The sequence below is a fragment of the Gobio gobio genome (assembly GCF_949357685.1).
Source record: "Gobio gobio genome assembly, chromosome: 13".
Lineage (NCBI taxonomy): Eukaryota > Metazoa > Chordata > Actinopteri > Cypriniformes > Gobionidae > Gobio > Gobio gobio.
Window position 1 is genome coordinate 5,423,501 of NC_137106.1, and position 18,744 is coordinate 5,442,244.

The 18,744-nt window shown below is 40.6% G+C and overlaps 2 protein-coding genes across 2 annotated transcripts in view; one reads left to right on the plus strand and one right to left on the minus strand.

Moving 5' to 3' along the window:
• Positions 1-18,744, minus strand: part of LOC307135895 (uncharacterized protein) — a 78,861-nt gene that overhangs the window by 52,793 nt on the left and 7,324 nt on the right. The window lies entirely within an intron of this gene.
• Positions 9-14,837, plus strand: LOC307136694 (zona pellucida sperm-binding protein 3-like; the record flags this gene model as incomplete). Its single annotated transcript, XM_079833941.1, has 8 exons — positions 9-23; positions 3,163-3,396; positions 3,887-4,005; positions 4,082-4,185; positions 4,274-4,451; positions 4,858-4,951; positions 11,839-11,921; positions 14,828-14,837. 8 exons carry the CDS (start codon positions 9-11, stop codon positions 14,835-14,837), a joined length of 837 nt encoding a protein of 278 aa, XP_079690067.1.

An 18,744-nucleotide genomic window follows, 5' to 3' on the forward strand; every position in this document is an offset into this window, starting at 1 on the left:
TGCCCTTCATGACAACTGAGAGGGTGAGGGTTTTGTTTTTTTTGTCTTTTAACTTTCATTTACATTATATAAAGCCTTTAAAGTTCTGCGTAATTAAGGGCGTGGCCACTTTGAGTGACAGTTGGATTGTCGTTTGTCTGCTATCTGTTAGTCGTCACCTCAGCTCCAGCCACGTCCCGCCTCTTTGCCCATTTTCTGTTATCCGGGAGTGACGCGTGATGATGCTTCAAAGGCCTGCTCGACCCGACTTTACTACATCCATATTTTTTACAGTCTATGGTTTATACTGGTCTTTTGACCCTATTTTTTTTTGTCCCACCTGGTTAGTTTATTTATTTATATAGCACCTTACAGACTACCGCCGTAGTTCCAAAGTGCTGTATATTACAGTAAAAAGAGACCAACAGCACAAGACAACACTAAACATCCATGTACTGATGTATTAAAATGCCAGAGAGTACAGGTACGATTTTAAGTGCCCCTTAAAATCATTTAGATTTATGGAAGATCTAACATCCAACGGCAGATTATTCCACAATCTAGGACCAGCGACAGAGCGCGATCACCTTTCATTTTGAGATGTGTACAAGGAACAGTTAAAAGAAACTTGTTTTGCTGATCTTAGGCTTATGCCTGCACTGTAGGGCTTAAGCTCAGCTAAATAGTCTGGCGCCATTCCATGAAGTGCTTTAAAAACATATAGCAAAATCTTATACTGTATCCTAAAATGTATTGGTAGCCAACCTAAAGACGCTAAGAAGGGAGTAACATGGTCCTTTTTCCCACCATTCATCAACAACCTTGCGGCAGCATTTTGTACAAGCTGCAATGTGTGTTTGGCAGGTCCCAACATAAAGTGCACTACAATAGTCTAGACGGCAAAAGATATAAGCATGGACCACTTTTTCCAGGTCACTGGCTGAGAGTATTGGTTTCAATTTGGCTATTGCTCTTAAATAAAAGAAGCAATTACGAACCACTGTCTTTATCTGCCGATCAAAAATAATGGATGAGTCAAAAATGACTCCCAAGTTCTTTACTTGTTCCTGTAGGAACCTCTTCCATGGGCCTAAGTCATCGATAACCGTTTGGCTACCAGCTGTGCGACCAAACATAATAATTTCAGTTTTGTTTTCATTCAATTCAACAAGTTTTTCAGGCATCCACAGCTTTACCTCCTCTAGACACTTAAGGAGTATGGCATTAGAATAATTACTCCCTGACCTCAACGGCATGTAAACTTGAGTGTCATCTGCATACAGGTGGTAAGAAATGCCATACTTCTTAAAAATCATTCCCAACGGGAGCATATACAATGAAAAGAGGATGGGACCCAAGATGGACCCTTGTGGAACCCCACAGGAAATAGGTGATGGAGCAAAGTAGTAGGACCTACATTCCAAATAAGAGGCAAACCATTTAAGAACCGTCCCCTGAATACCAACAAACTGCCTTAAGCGAGTCAAAAGGATCTGGTGGTCAATGGTGTCAAAGGCTGCTGACAAATCTAATCAAATTAATGCTGCATGATTACCTGCATCCGTAATTAAAAAAAGATCATTAACAGCCCTTAAAAGGGCTGATTCTGTACTGTGCCCACCCCTAAAACCAGATTGAAATTTGTCCAAAATATTATTCTTTGTTAAGAAAGTGGATATTTGTTTAAGCACAACTTTTTCAAGTACCTTAGACAGGCCAGGTAAGTTTGAAATTGGTAGATAGTTTTTTTAATCATATGGGTCCAGACTTGGTTTTATTAGATAGGGCACAACAATAGCTTGCTTAAGGCAAACTGGTACAATGCCATTATGTAGACTACTATTAATAATAGATAAAACACTTGGGCTGACTATATTAGCACCTTCCTTAAGAATGGACAGCGCAACTGCATCTGAGGGACAAAATGATGGCTTTAAGTGGAGAATGAAATTTCTAATCTCTGAAAGTGACACCAGTTCAAACTGACTAAAAGAATACATCTCAGTTAAATACGTTAGCACTGGGTTATCAATCATGGATGAAAAACTTGCTCTGATTCCATGAATTTTCTCAACAAAAAAGGCTGCACTTGCCTTTAATAATGTTTCCGCTGTTCAACTAATTCAGCAAGAAGTAACGCTTCTTCCTACCGCCAGTTCGGTTTTCTTTTGGAATCCATGGTGGCTGATTATATCATAAAATCTAGGCTATATATAGGCAGGTCAGTTAACAGCACACCAGTATAAAAAATGTAATTCAGACATGGTGGAAAACATGTTTATCTTTCATTTCAAATGTGTATATTATAATTTATTGTCTTGAAAGTTCTTTATTGTCAAATGTGTGTTGAATGTAAACTCCTCTTAGGAATTTCACCATTCAATATGAATTTATCTGAGAATATTCTTAGATAAGGACATCTATTCAGTGATTGGTTCATGCCTATGACATCATCCAAAATCCTATTTGTGGCACAGCAAAGTGTCGTGAATCATCTCTAAGACTGACACTTAAGATTTAGTCCTACACTTCACTTAAAGTATGACTGAGATGCTTGATAGCTAACTTTGAAGCGCAGCTTTGAGCCAAGAATTGTTTTATTCTTAAGTCAATTCTTAGCAGTGTTCTTGTGAGTAATTCTCAGATGCTTGATAAATACGAGCCCCGATTTATTTGCGCCAGTGTAAACGCAGCCATACAAAATGTGCAGAGCTGTGGGTCCCAGAGATGTATAAACTCTACAGGTCCAGAGGAGAATCAAAGGTAATCAATTAAACTAAAAGGGGAGGAGCCACCTTCATTCAGAGCTGTACAAAATGGCAAAGCCAAGCACTGCTGTGTGTTGTGGCATTTGTGTCAAAGTTTGTTAGGATGGAGCTTCTGAAAGGTGTGTTAGTGGTGGCTGTGCTTGTTGTGTTTGATCTGCCTGATGCATGGGGAAGTTTGAGGTACAGTCAAAGTCCAAGAAGCATGGGGCCAAAATTAGATCCAGCTTCCAGAAGTCCTGCCAATTCTGCTCCAATGCTCTGGAACCCTTTGCAAGCGGCGTCTCTGTTTCAGAGTCCTTTGGGTTCTGCCTCCAGAGGCCTTGCACAGGAGCCTTTTGGACTTCAGGAGAAGCAGCTGTTGCAGGGTCCAGTGAAGCCTTTGGATTGGAGGTATCCCGTTGTTCCCGAGGTGCAGAGCGAGTTGGCGGTGGACTTCCAGTTGAGGCAACCCGTGACTCCCAGCAGCGTAGCGGTTCAATGTGGAGAGAACCGGGTTCTTGTAGAAGTCCAGCAGGACTTGTTTAGCAATGGTCAGTTGATCCAGCCAACTGGTCTTTCTTTAGGTGGATGTCCTGTTGTTGGACAGGACTCTCAGTCTAGAGTGCTCATCTTTGAGTATGAATTACAGGACTGCAACAGTGTGCAGATGGTAAGAACTTTAAATCGTAATGGGTTGTTTGTTGTGGTAGAGGATAGCCAAAGTTTCTTTTGAGGAAAGTCTGTTCACTTAGCTGCCCTGGCATTGCAAATGACAACCAAGACAATATCTATTTGAACAAGGGAAAACTTGCCTTTTAAATAACACTTCAGTCCAACATCTGATTTGCATTATCCCATAAATGAATGGTGCTTGAGAAACAAGAATTATAGCTCTTGTGCTCAATAGTGTTAAAGCTAGTTTTTACCCTGGAACAGCCAATGTGCATAATCAATCCTAAGTGCATGTCTCCAAAACATTGTCTACGGCTACACAGGAGCTTCTAATGAAAGTTGCCCTTATGCAAAGATCTATGCTCTTTAGGAGTCATTCCACCATATTGCACAATGAACTTTCTCCCATTCATTGCAATATGAGATCACTGTCTTTTTATATCTAAAGTCTTTGGGCTGACCCTCTTGGTAACAACAATCTTTTGCAGATGAACGATGATGAGCTTGTCTACACCTTCTCTCTTACCTACACCCCTGAGGCTCTTGCAGGTACTCCGATTACCCGGGCCGATAGTGCAATTGTTGGCGTTCAATGCCACTATCAAAGGTAAGTGGTCTTTGTGACTTTGTCGGCTTCTTGTGCAACTGGGAGACCATTTATTGGGTACTTTCATGAACCACAGGCTACACAATGTAAGCAGTGATGCCTTGAGGCCAACATGGGTCCCTTATGCCTCAACCAAGGTTGGTGAAGAAGTCTTGATGTTCTCCCTGAAGCTCATGTTGGGTTGGTACAGATTTTTTTATTTAATAAAAATAATCCTTTAACCTTGTGATTTGTGGCTGTGCCTAAATTGTTCCCTACCCTTTCGTAGATGATTGGTCCTATCAGAGGCCTTCATACTCCTATTTCCTGGGTGGTGTTATTAACATCGAGGCATCAGTGAAGCAGTACAATCATGTTCCTCTGCGTGTGTTTGTGGACAGCTGTGTGGCCACTCAAGTGCCTGATGTGAACTCTCTTCCAAGATATTCCTTCATTGAGAATCATGGGTAAGGTCAAGTCAACCTTATTTATATAGCGCTTTTAACAATGCAGATTGTTTCAAAGCAGCTTTAGTGTTAAACAGGAAAATAATGCAACAATTTTATTCAGCCGTATAGCCATTCTGGCGAATTGTCATCAGTTCACTTTAGATCAGTAATTTAGTTTATATGGTTAATTTGGTTTAATAATTTAATTTGTATATTTAATTGAGAAATGTGGTGTCCCCAACTGAGCACGCCAAGCCAGAGGCAACCATGGCAAGGAAACAAAAACCCCTTCAGGTCATGGCCCTTGATGCTATGGGACTGTTTTGGTTGCTCTTTAACCTGTCATTAATTTCAACCAACTAGACCTTACCCATGATTCTCTGTAGTTAACATTCATGAGTTGCTTTGTGGTGACTATCATCAGGTGCTTTGTGGATGCCAAGGCTACAGCTTCCAGCTCCCGCTTCATGCCTCGGTCCCAGGTTGACAAGATCCAGTTCCAGCTGGAGGCATTCATGTTCCAGGAGAGCACCAGTCCTTCTGTATGTACCACAAGAGTTAATTTGACTTCTCTTCCCATCTGCTTTTGTTTTCTGACATGTCTGTCATCCCTTGTAGATCTACATAACATGTGTTCTGAAGGCAACTATTGCTTCTGCACCCAGTGACGCTCAGCGCAAATCCTGTTCCTTTGCCAATGGGTACGTTGCACTTATTCTTTTTTTTAAAAAGCTGACTTTGCTCATGTTGAAAGTGCTTTGTCTTGTTGCAGGTGGTTTGCTGCTGATGGAAATGACCAAGTTTGTGGTTGCTGTGACTCAACATGTGGTCCTGATGGTGGAATTGCTGCGTCTCCCTATGGAGGTGAGTAACTTTTGCTCTTAAGGTTACGTTTGGTGTTTTAGTTGCTCTAACCTGGCTCTCTTCTCTCTCTAGGCGTTCAGTGGGAAGGCAAGGCCACACTTGGTCCCGTAATGGTTCAAGGGCAAAAGAAAGTTTCTCAATAAAACTGACATCAATCCTTCATGTCTGGTTTAACTGCTTTTGACTTGGAAAAAGTACCTCATTCTGCCACTGGTGAACCTGATAGTCCTATGTACTTTTGCAAGTCCGATTGCGCATAAAACCATAGGGTTCCAGAAGTTAAGAACTTATTTCTCCATAGGGAATCTTAAATTATGAACGTTTTAAAGACTGCTACTGTAAGCCCTGAGGTTAACTGGTATATGCTTTTGAAACCATCAGTTTACACTAGTTTTAGTGTTTAACAGCAGAATTCCTGGTGTAAAACATTACCCATGATGCTCAAGAATTTGGCAAGCAAATCATTTTCCACAGCTGTTCCACGATTAGCTGGATTCACTGCATGATGACAAGCACGTGTGTTTTGTTATTTGGACTCCTTTAGTTCCATTAATGCTCAAATCTTTTATAAATTAACCTATTTTCATGTTTATCAAAATGCTGATTTAAAAAGACCCCACTTCATTGATAGTATAGGCTTATGTTGAACTTCATTGTACAAATAGATGCTGTATTAAGCAGCACAGAATATTGCATGACAATCATATCTCGATCACAGATGGAGTGAGTGCAATATTTGTCAAATACAGATGTTTCAAAGTATGCGAACACCGCACAAGCTTCACTATGGGAAGTAGAAAGTGTCTGAGGTTCTGTTTTTAGTTCCTCCCCGACTGAATTCTCACCAATCAGTTGCATCCAGCAATAGCCGTTGTCGACCGCACCTAAAGTCTGTGTGTATGCATATGATCTTTAGGGCATGTTTACACGACAATGATGTTAACCGATTCCCGTTCACACAGATCTGCAAACAATTATTAAATAGGCTGTATTATGCATGCCAGGCCAGAAGTTGGTGCTGATATTTTGTCAAGAAACACGAAAAGTGCATGACATCTGTTTTCACAATTTCACGTTTTTGTTGTTTACAGACATTGGTAAAGTTTGCTTTTTTTAAGCCCACAAAATGCTGTTCTGTAAATTAACACAATGCATTTGTTTTTAGTTTAAGAGAGCCAAAGGCTGCGTTTACACCAAGTGACAACCTCCCCCAGTTTTTTGAAGCCAATACAGAAGTGACTTAAACTGCAATTTGTCAAATGGCCACTAGAGACAGGCTCTAGAAGGAGCAGAATCTCATTGAGCTCATGTTAAAACACCCGACTTTACAGCAGAAGAACACGTTTACAGTCTGGGACAAATTGCAGTTTTGGTCTACCGGTATACGGCTAATTTTGCCCTTCATGATGACTGGGAGGGGGTTGAATTTTTTTTTTAATAACTTTCGTTTACATTATATAAAGCCTTAAAGTTCTGCATAATTAAGGGCGTGGCCACTTTGAGTGACAGGTGGATTGTCTGCTGTCTGTTAGTCATCACGTCACCTCAGCTCCAGCCACGTCCGCCTCTTTGCCCATTTTCTGTTATCCCGGAGTGACGCGCAATGATGCCTCAAAGGTCAGCTCGACCCTACTTTACGCTTCAAAACTGCTCTTCAGAATCCTATGGGTGACGTCACAGACACTACATCCATATTTTCTACAGTCTATGGTTTACACTGATCTTTTGACCTGTTTACATTCACTTTTACACACGACGGGTAACTGATATCTGTGTCAGCAAGGTTACCAACTCACACTTTACGAGTAGATTGCATGCAATGTTAAGCCAGAGCTCAGGATTTATGTGCTCACACTGTGCGGTCCGATCGTCGAGTTACTTGACTGCTCACAATGTACGTGTGAAATATGCACGATAAACCCCCGTGCCAGGTTGCGCCAATAGAGCATATGATATGGTGTACTATAGAGAGATAGCCTATGGTCAAATGCTTCAGCTATTGATATCAAGAGGATTTAGCATTTCCAATTTATGTATTAAAATCTTATTATTAGGGTAGGCCCACATTTCCCATGATAATAAAATTAAGTAAATATTAAATAAATGAGTAAATAAAGTGAAACAAGTAAATTAATGATCAAGTAGCTGAATTAATAAAAGAGGTGCTGGATAGGCTACACGGTGGTTTGGAAGACTTGGATTATCCATTTTACAACACGAACTGGAGGCGCAACAGTTTGCAAAATTGCTGCTAGCTGCCTACAGAACTTAAAGATCTCCCTCTTTTTGTTGTCTTTCTTTTTTGCATTAGAGATGAAATAGTTCAATTTATGCTTTCGCACAGGACAGTGAGGGGAAATAGGGCAATCAGTTCGTAGCTCTGCTTCAGTTGTGTGATACTCGCACGAGGGGCGACAAGAATTTATGGCAGAAATTAGGCTTGAAATCGGACGAAAATCGCTCAATGTATGTCCAGCTTTAATCTCCGCCCCAAAATGATTCTGTTGGTGATCGCTTTACTATGCAACATGGTTGCCCCTCGTGATTTGAATGGTCGTACTAAAATTATTTTATAATTCACGTCGAGTGGCCATGATTATTTTCCAGCTTGGATAAATTCAAATCTGTCATGATTGTTTGCAGCTCAATCTGACAGAACGGATAGACAGGATAATAACAGTAGTTTTAATGCAAGCTCATACAGGCACATCTGCTTCATAATACGACATAAAAAGCCATCTTTGTGGCCAAATGTGTTACTCCGGCCTTTTGGTGGCTTGGAATTCCAGTGAGAATCGGATATTCGTATTTAGACGCAGGTCAGATGTCCAGATATCGGTTATGTATCTGATTTAAAACCACATTTGGGAGTGGCTCAGAATGGATGCAAAATAAATTATTTTTGTGTTTACACGTGTGCAACAAATTCCGATCTGTGTCAGATGTGAGTAAAAAATCTGATTTGTTTTGTGCCAGTGTAAAAGCAGCCATACAAAATGTGCAGAGCTGTGCGTCCCAGAGATGCATAAACTCTACAGGTCCAGAGGAGAATTAAAGGTAATCAATCAATTAAACTAAAAGGGGAGGAGCCACCTTCATTCAGAGATGTACAAAATGGCAAAGCCAAGCACTGGTGTGTGTTGTGGCATTTGTGTTAAAGTTTGCTAGGATGGAGCTTCTAAAAGGTGTGTTAGTGGTGGTTGTGATTTTTGCGTTTGATCTGCCTGATGCATGGGGAAGTTTGAGGTACAGACAAAGTCCAAGAAGCATGGGGCAAAAATCAGATCCAGCTTCCAGAAGTCCTGCCCTTTCTGCTCCAATGCTCTGGAACCCTTTGCAAGTGGGTTCTTCATTTCAGAGTCCTTTGGGTTCTGCCTCCAGAGGCCTTGCACAGGAGCCTTTTGGCCTTCAGGAGAAGCAGCTGTTGCAGGGTCCAGTGAAGCCTTTGGATTGGAGGTATCCCGTCGTTCCCGAGGTGCAGAGCGAGTTGGCGGTGGACTTCCAGTTGAGGCAGCCCGTGACTCCCAGCAGCGTAGCGGTTCAATGCAGAGAGAACCGGGTTCTTGTAGAAGTCCAGCAGGACTTGTTTAGCAATGGTCAGTTGATCCAGCCAACTGGTCTGTCTTTAGGTGGATGTCCTGTTGTTGGTCAGGACTCTCAGTCTAGGGTGCTCATCTTTGAGTATGAATTACAGGACTGCAACAGCGTGCAGATGGTAAGAACTCCTAAATCTTAATGGGGGGTTTGTTGTGGCAGAGGATAGCTAACGTCTCTTTCAATTAAAGTCAGTTCACTTGGTTGTCATATTTGCGATGCCAGGGGCGCTAAGACAAAATCTCTATTTGAATAAGGGAAATCCTGAATTTTCAAACTACTTGCCTTTTTTAAATTACCCTTCAGTCCAACATCTGATGTGCAGTATCCCATAAATGGTATGAATGGTGCTTCAGTAACTATGATAAATTGTGCTCTAATAGTGTTAAAGCTAGTTTTTACCCTGGAACAGCCAATGTGCATGTTCAATCCTAAGTACATGTCTCCAAAACATTGACTGTCTATGGCAGCGGTGTCCAAACTTTTTTTTTTAAAGGGGGACGGATTCGATGTTGTGGACATACCCGGGGGCCGGTCCCTTTTCTATGTTTTATATATATTTGACAAAAGCTTGAGCTGACAGTAGAGTAGCTTGAGATAGGACACAGGAAATTTATAGATATTTAACTATCTGTAAAACTTTCATCAAACAAAGTTTTAATGGGTGAAATTAATATTACGGAGTTAGAACTCTATATTTATTTAAATTTAATAAGTGCTCTATTTAGATCACCACAGGTAAAACCACACTACAAAACATGCTTTTCTGACTTGGTATTTCTGTCTTTTTTCCAGTCCAAATATCAATTCTTAAATCAAGATGCTTTTACTAAGGAATTTACTTTTTTTTTTTTTTTTTTTTTTTTATTCCTGGGTGAAAAAATCTAAATGAATTGAGTTTTTGCTTGAAACAAACTAAATTATCTGCCAATGGATTAGAAAAAAAAATCTTCCAAAATCTTCCTTAAAGATTCCAAACAGAAACATTATTTTTCTTACCCCATTGGCAGATATATTTGGTTGTTTTAAACAAACTCACTTCAATTAAATTTTATTTTCCAGAAAACAAGAACAAATATCTAATGTCATTTAACTTCTCGTAACATCTTGATTTAAGAATTTTTAGATACATTTAGACTAGAAACAGGACAAAAATACTATGACAGCATTTTTTGCACTGCACACAAGGCAAAAAGTAATACATACTATATATGTATATGGTATTTAGTCTATAGGCATGTATACAAATGCACAAAACTGCAAGTTTATGACCAAAAAATAGTCTGCAATTTGGCCTTTATTACTCATTTAATACATGTCTACATTACAAATTAAATAAAATTAGATATTAAACTACATTTCTGACAAATTACCACGGTTACAGGTGTTACCACAGTAAATCCATGATAAATTCGAAATGCAAATTGTTGTTTGAAAATGATTTTGAATCGGCTCAGCTGATTTGCACGGTGTTTATTAAGTCAGCGCTGTTTAACTGGATTTAAATAAAATCACAGATTCAGTACCAGAGACCTCAGCGCTGAACTTGAACAATTCTCACGGGCTTCGGAAGGCTGTTTAGTGGGCGCGTGATCGAGACACTCAGCAGGTAAACGCATTTGTTCAGAGCTCACGAGTTGCGCAGAGCACAAGCAGCGCTGTTTCGTTCTGCTTTGGCCGCTGTTTCCCTGGCCTAAAGTCTAGTACTGCTACCTTGCGGTGACATCGTGAAACTGCATGATTTGTAAATGATCCGTGGTGGGCCACATATAATACATTTTAATAGACTCGCTGCGGGCCGTTTGAAATTCATCCCTGGGCTGCATTTGACCCGCGGGCAGGACTTTGGACACCCCTGGTCTATGGCTACACAGGAGCTTCTAATGAAAGCTGCCCTTATGCGACGATCTATGCTCTTTCGGAGTCATTCCACCAGATTGCACAATGAACTTTCTCCCATTCATTGCAATATGAGTGCACTGTCTTTGTATATCTAAAGTCTTTGGGCTGACCCTCCTGGTAACAACAATCTTTTGCAGATGAATGAGGATGAGCTTGTCTACACCTTCTCTCTTACCTACACCCCTGAGGCTCTTGCAGGTACACCAATTACCCGGGCCGATAGTGCAATTGTTGGCGTTCAATGCCATTATCAAAGGTAAGTATCTCTGTGACTTTCTGTCTGCTTGTGCAACTGGGAGACCATTTAATGGGTACTTTCATGAACCACAGGCTACACAATGTAAGCAGTGATGCCTTGAGGCCAACATGGGTCCCTTATGCCTCAACCAAGGTTGGTGAAGAAGTCTTGCTGTTCTCCCTGAAGCTCATGCTGGGTTGGTACAGGTTTTTTTTATATATATTTTTAATTTAATAATAATCCTTTAACCTTGTGATTGTGGCTGTGCCTAAACTGTTCCCTTTTTTTTTGTAGACGATTGGTCCTATCAGAGGCCTTCATACTCCTATTTCCTGGGTGGCGTTATTAACATCGAGGCATCTGTGAAGCAGTACAATCATGTGCCTCTGCGTGTGTTTGTGGACAGCTGTGTGGCCACTCAAGTGCCTGATGTGAACTCCCTTCCAAGATATTCCTTCATTGAGAATCATGGGTAAGGTCATGGCCCTTGATGCTATAGGACGTTTTGGTTGCTCTTTTTAACCTTTGTCATTAATGTCAACCAACTAGACCTTACCCATGATTCTCTGTAGTTAACATTCATGAGTTGTTCTTTGTGGTGACTATCATCAGGTGCTTTATGGATGCCAAGTCTACAGCTTCCAGCTCCCGCTTCATGCCTCGGTCCCAGGTTGACAAGATCCAGTTCCAGCTGGAGGCCTTCATGTTCCAGGAGAGCTACAGTCCTTCTGTATGTACTACGGATATCATGAGTGCATGACTTCTCTTCCCATCTGCTTTGGTTTTCTGACATGTCATCCCTTGCAGATCTACATAACATGTGTTCTGAAGGCAACTATTGCTTCTGCACCCAGTGACGCTCAGCGCAAATCCTGTTCCTTCGCCAATGGGTACGTTGCACTTTATTTTAAAGCTGACTTTACTCATGTTGAAGATTCTGTGTCTTGTTGCAGGTGGTTTGCTGCTGATGGAAATGACCAAGTTTGTGGTTGCTGTGACTCGACATGTGGCCCTGATGGTGGAATTGCTGCTTCTCCCTATGGAGGTGAGTAACTTTGGCTTTTAAGGTTGCTTTTGGTGTTTTAAGTGCTCTAACCTGGCTCTCTTCTCTCTAGGCGTTCAGTGGGAAGGCAAGGCCACACTTGGTCCCGTAATGGTTCAAGGGCAAAAGAAAGTTTCTCAATAAAACTGATATCAATCCTTCATGTCTGGTTTGACTTGGAAAAGTACCTCATTCTGCCACTGTGGTGAACCTTAGTCCTACTGTACCTTTGCAAGTCCCATATGGCATAAAACCATAGGGTTCCAGAAGTTAAGAACTTAATTTTCTCCATAGGGTATTTTAAATTATTAATCATTTTAAAGACTGCTACTGTAAGCCCTGAGGTTAACTGGTATAGGCTTTTGAAACCATCAGTTTACACTAGTTTTAGTGTTTAACAGCAGACTCCCTGATGAAAAACATTACCCATGATGCTCAAGAATTTGGCAAGCAAATCATTCCAAAAGAGCTCTACGTGGAACACCTTGTCCCATGAAGCACCGTGGATATAATTGAGTCGTTTTACCCATCATATTCCTGTGCTCTCAAAAGGCTTGTTCAACTTCATGCAGCGACGCGCAGACAGATTGGTGGCTGACTTTAAGCAGTGCATTTTAGTTAGAAATCTTGTCCAACTTGAGGCCGCGCCTATGCCATCAAAGTGCCATGATTAGAGAGCAGCTGACTGGGGCGTTCTGCGCGACTACATGATCTCTGACCACAGCTGGTCCATGATTGGCTGGATTCACCGCATGACAAGCGTGTGTTTATTCAGACTCCTTTTGTTCCACTAATGCTCGCAAATCTTTTATAACAGAACCTATCTTCATGTAGTTGCAATATTATATTGTCATGTTTATCAAAATAACACTGATTAAAAAAAGACCCCACTTCATTGATAGTTTAGGCTTCTGTTAAACTGCATTGTACAAATAGACGCTGTATTAAGTAGCACAGAATATTGCATGACAATCATATATCTATCGCTGATGGAGTGAGTGCAATATTTGTCAAATACAGATGTTTCAAAGTATGCAAACACAGCACAAGCATCACTACAGGAAGCAGAAAGTGTCTGTCTTTCTGTTTTTAGCTCCTCCCTGACTGCACGTGGCAATTCTCACCGATCGGTTGCATCCAGCCACAGCCGTTGTTGAACGCACCTAAAGTGTGTATGCATATGATCCTTAGTGTATGTTTACACGACAATGATGTTAAACTTATTCCCGTTCACACGGATCTGCAAAAAATTATTAAATAGGTTGTATTCTGCGTGCCAGACCAGGAGTTGGCACTGTTACTTTGTCAAGAAACACGAAATGTGCATGACATCTGTTTTCACAATTTCACGTTTTTGATGTTTACACAGACAATGGTAAAGTATGCGTTATTAAGCCTACAAAATGCCGTTGTGTAAATTAACACAATGCATATGTTTTTAGTTGAAGAGAGACAAAGGCTGCGTTTACACGGAGCTTTTGACCCTATTATGTTTTTGTTTTTTTTTCCACCTGTTTACATTCCCTTTTACACACGACTGGTAACTGATATCTGTGTTTGCATCAAGGCGGGCATACACTGTGCGATTTCAGCAAGGTTACCAACTCACACTGTACGAGTAGATTGCATGCAATGTTAAGCCAGAGCTCAGGATTTATGTGCTCACACTGTGCGGTCCGATCGTCGAGTTACTTGACTGCTCACAATGTACGTGTGAAATATGCACGATAAACCCCCGTGCCAGGTTGTGCCGATAGAGCATATGATATGGTGTACTATAGAGAGATAGCCTATGGTCAAATGCTTCAGCTATCGATATCAAGAGGATTTAGCATTTCCAATTTATACAATAAAATATTATTATTATTAGGGTAGGCCCACATTTCCCATGATAATAAAATTAAGTAAATATTAAATAAATGAGTAAAAGTGAAACAAGTAAATTAATGATCAAGTAGCTGAATTAATAAAAGAGGTGCTGGATAGGCTACACAGTGGTTTGGAAGACTTGGATTATCCATTTTACAACACGAACTGGAGGCGCAACAGTTTGCTAAATTGCTGCTAGCTGCCTACAGAACTTAAAGATCTCGCTCTTTTCGTTGTCTTTCTTTTTTGCATTAGAGATGAAATAGTTCAATTTCTGCTTTCGCACAGGACAGTGAGGGGAAATAGGGCAATCAGTTCGTAGCTCTGCTTCAGTTGTGTGATACTCGCACGAGGGGCGACAAGAATTTATGGCAGAAATTAGGCTTGAAATCGGACGAAAATCGCTCAATGTATGTCCAGCTTTAATCTCCGCCCAAAATGATTCTGTTGGTGATCGCTTTACTATGCAACATGGTTGCCCCTCGTGATTTGAATGGTCGTACTAAAATTATTTTATAATTCACGTCGAGTGGCCATGATTATTTTCCAGCTTGGATAAATTCAAATCTGTCATGATTGTTTGCAGCTCAATCTGACAGAACGGATAGACAGGATAATAACAGTAGTTTTAATGCGAGCTCATACAGGCACATCTGCTTCATAATACGACATAAAAAGCCATCTTTGTGGCCAAATGTGTTACTCCGGCCTTTTGGTGGCTTGGAATTCCAGTGAGAATCGGATATTCGTATTTAGACGCAGGTCAGATGTCCAGATATCGGTTATGTATCTGATTTAAAACCACATTTGGGAGTGGCTCAGAATGGATGCAAAATAAATTATTTTTGTGTTTACACGTGTGCAACAAATTCCGATCTGTGTCAGATGTGAGTAAAAAATCTGATTTGTTTTGTGCCAGTGTAAAAGCAGCCATACAAAATGTGCAGAGCTGTGCGTCCCAGAGATGCATAAACTCTACAGGTCCAGAGGAGAATTAAAGGTAATCAATCAATTAAACTAAAAGGGGAGGAGCCACCTTCATTCAGAGATGTACAAAATGGCAAAGCCAAGCACTGGTGTGTGTGTTGTGGCATTTGTGTCAAAGTTTGTTAGGATGGAGCTTCTAAAAGGTGTGTTAGTGGTGGCTGTGATTGTTGTGTTTGATCTGCCTGATGCATGGGGAAGTTTGAGGTACAGACAAAGTCCAAGAAGCATGGGGCAAAAATCAGATCCAGCTTCCAGAAGTCCTGCCTTTTCTGCTCCAATGCTCTGGAACCCTTTGCAAGTGGGTTCTTCATTTCAGAGTCCTTTGGGTTCTGCCTCCAGAGGCCTTGCACAGGAGCCTTTTGGCCTTCAGGAGAAGCAGCTGTTGCAGGGTCCAGTGATGCCTTTGGATTGGAGGTATCCCGTCGTTCCCGAGGTGCAGAGCGAGGTGGCGGTGGACTTCCAGTTGAGGCAACCCGTGACTCCCAGCAGCGTAGCGGTTCAATGCGGAGAGAACCGGGTTCTTGTAGAAGTCCAGCAGGACTTGTTTAGCAATGGTCAGTTGATCCAGCCAACTGGTCTGTCTTTAGGTGGATGTCCTGTTGTTGGTCAGGACTCTCAGTCTAGGGTGCTCATCTTTGAGTATGAATTACAGGACTGCAACAGCGTGCAGATGGTAAGAACTCCTAAATCTTAATGGGGGGTTTGTTGTGGCAGAGGATAGCCAACGTCTCTTTCAATTAAAGTCAGTTCACTTGGTTGTCATATTTGCGATGCCAGGGCCGCTAAGACAATCTCTATTTGAATAAGGGAAATCCTGAATTTTCAAACTACTTGCCTTTTTTAAATTACCCTTCAGTCCAACATCTGATGTGCAGTATCCCATAAATGGTATGAATGGTGCTTCAGTAACAATGATAAATTGTGCTCTAATAGTGTTAAAGCTAGTTTTTACCCTGGAACAGCCAATGTGCATGTTCAATCCTAAGTACATGTCTCCAAAACATTGACTGTCTATGGCAGCGGTGTCCAAACTTTTTTTTTTAAAGGGGGACGGATTCGATGTTGTGGACATACCCGGGGGCCGGTCCCTTTTCTATGTTTTATATATATTTGACAAAAGCTTGAGCTGACAGTAGAGTAGCTTGAGATGGGACACAGGAAATTTATAGATATTTAACTATCTGTAAAACTTTCATAAAAACAAAGTTTTAATGGGTGAAATTAATATTACGGAGTTAGAACTCTATTCTTATTTAAATTTAATAAGTGCTCTATTTAGATCACCACAGGTAAAACCACACTACAAAACATGCTTTTCTGACTTGGTATTTCTGTCTTTTTTCCAGTCCAAATATCAATTCTTAAATCAAGATGCTTTTACTAAGGAATTTACTTTTTTTTTTTTTTTTTTTTTTTTTTTGATTCCTGGGTGAAAATTAAAATGAATTGAGTTTTTGCTTGAAATGAACTAAATTATCTGCCAATGGATTAGAAAAATAATCTTCCAAAATCTTCCTTAAAGATTCCAAACAGAAACATTATTTTTCTTACCCCATTGGCAGATATATTTGGTTGTTTTAAACAAACTCACTTCAATTAAATTTTATTTTCCAGAAAACAAGAACAAATATCTAATGTCATTTAACTTCTCGTAACATCTTGATTTAAGAATTTTTAGATACATTTAGACTAGAAACAGGACAAAAATACTATGACAGCATTTTTTGCACTGCACACAAGGCAAAAAGTAATCCATACTATATATGTATATGGTATTTAGTCTATAGACATGTATACAAATGCACAAAACTGCAAGTTTATGACAAAAATAGTCTGCAATTTGGCCTTTATTACTCATTTAATACATGTCTACATTACAAATTAAATAAAATTAGATATTAAACTACATTTCTGACAAATTACCACGGTTACAGGTGTTACCACAGTAAATCCATGATAAATTCGAAATGCAAATTGTTGTTTGAAAATGATTTTGAATCGGCTCAGCTGATTTGCACGTTAGTGTTGTTTAAGTCAGCGCTGTTTAACTGGATTAGGGATGGCTCGATACCACAGTTTTGTCTTCGGTACGGTACCACAATCTAATACCGAAGTACCGATATTAAATCGATACCATACAGGGTCTGAATTTTGATGCGGGTATTGTGCATAATTTTGCTCACTCTCGCAAGTTTTGGGTTTATGAAGCGGGAAATTACCGCAAATGTTTATTATTAAATTAATCAACAAAGATTGTCACATCAATCAGTCATTTGGAAACTTTTTTGTAAGTAATTTCAGCATTACTGCGCGTCTCCATTGCTTCTGGCTTGAAAAGACATCGCACCTGCACTATAAAAGCATCTGCATGCTCAGATTCAACACTTTCGCTTCCGTTGCGGGACAACTGACGGAAATCACTGCCCACGTCTTTTTAAACATCGCCAATTTGAACATGCAAGCGATTTTATAGCATTTCGTAATACATATGGGATGAGAGCTCTTTGAGAGAGAGTTTTCATTGCGCTCATGCCAACAACAAACACACACACACACACACACACAAGCCTAAAGAGCTCGCGCATTCCAAATTAAGTTGTTTTTCCTCAGTCAAATACACACAAAATGATGTCAAAAATGTCCATCTTTAGTGAGTAGTTACATAAACACAGTTGGTTATGTCTTTCGCGGATATAAATAGTGTAATAGTATGCGTGCAAATATTATGAGGTCTAAATGTCACTGGTTGAAACGAACGCTGGAGATTTCTTTATATTTAAACGATACGATCTTATGTATGTGCGTTAGTCAGTGTTAAAAGAAAAATGTCTAAATTAGATCGTTAGAATTATGCACTCACCTGTCGATCTCTTAATGTCTTACAAGTCAGGAATTAAGTGGCAGATGCTTGGCAAGGTTTGATGGTTCTTCAGCAGTTTTATAAGCAAAGTAATTCCAAATATCACGTCTACTCGTCTTTATTAATGAGTTGTGCGTGTTGAGTGAGATTCAACTGCTGTATTCATCTTGTTCTGTTGCCACATTTGCCGGTTTCGCGTCAGTTTGGGTAGCGCGCTGCCACCTAGCGGTGAACTTCGGAACAGCAGCATATACCGAAATGAGCAAAATCATGATATCGTACCGTTTGAAATAAAATATATACCGGTATTTTTGCAGTACCGGTATACCGCGCATCCCTAAACTGGATTTAAATAAAATCACAGATTCAGTACCAGAGACCTCAGCGCTGAACTTGAACAATTCTCACGGGCTTCGGAAGGCTGTTTAGTGTGCGCGTGATCGAGACACTCAGCAGGTAAACACATTTGTTCAGAGCTCACGAGTTGCGCAGAGCACAAGCAGCGCTGTTTCGTTCTGCTTTGGCTGCTGTTTCCCTGGCCTAAAGTCTAGTACTGCCACCTTGCGGTGACATCGTGAAACTGCATGATTTGTAAATGATCCGTGGTGGGCCACATATAATACATTTTAATAGACTCGCTGCGGGCCGTTTGAAATTCATCCCTGGGCTGCATTTGACCGGCGGGCAGGACTTTGGACACCCCTGGTCTATGGCTACACAGGAGCTTCTAATGAAAGCTGCCCTTATGCGATCTATGCTCTTTAGGAGTCATTCCACCATATTGCACAATGAACTTTCTCCCATTCATTGCAATATGAGTGCACTGTCTTTGTATATCTAAAGTCTTTGGGCTGACCCTCTTGGTAACAACAATCTTTTGCAGATGAATGAGGATGAGCTTGTCTACACCTTCTCTCTTACCTACACCCCTGAGGCTCTTGCAGGTACACCAATT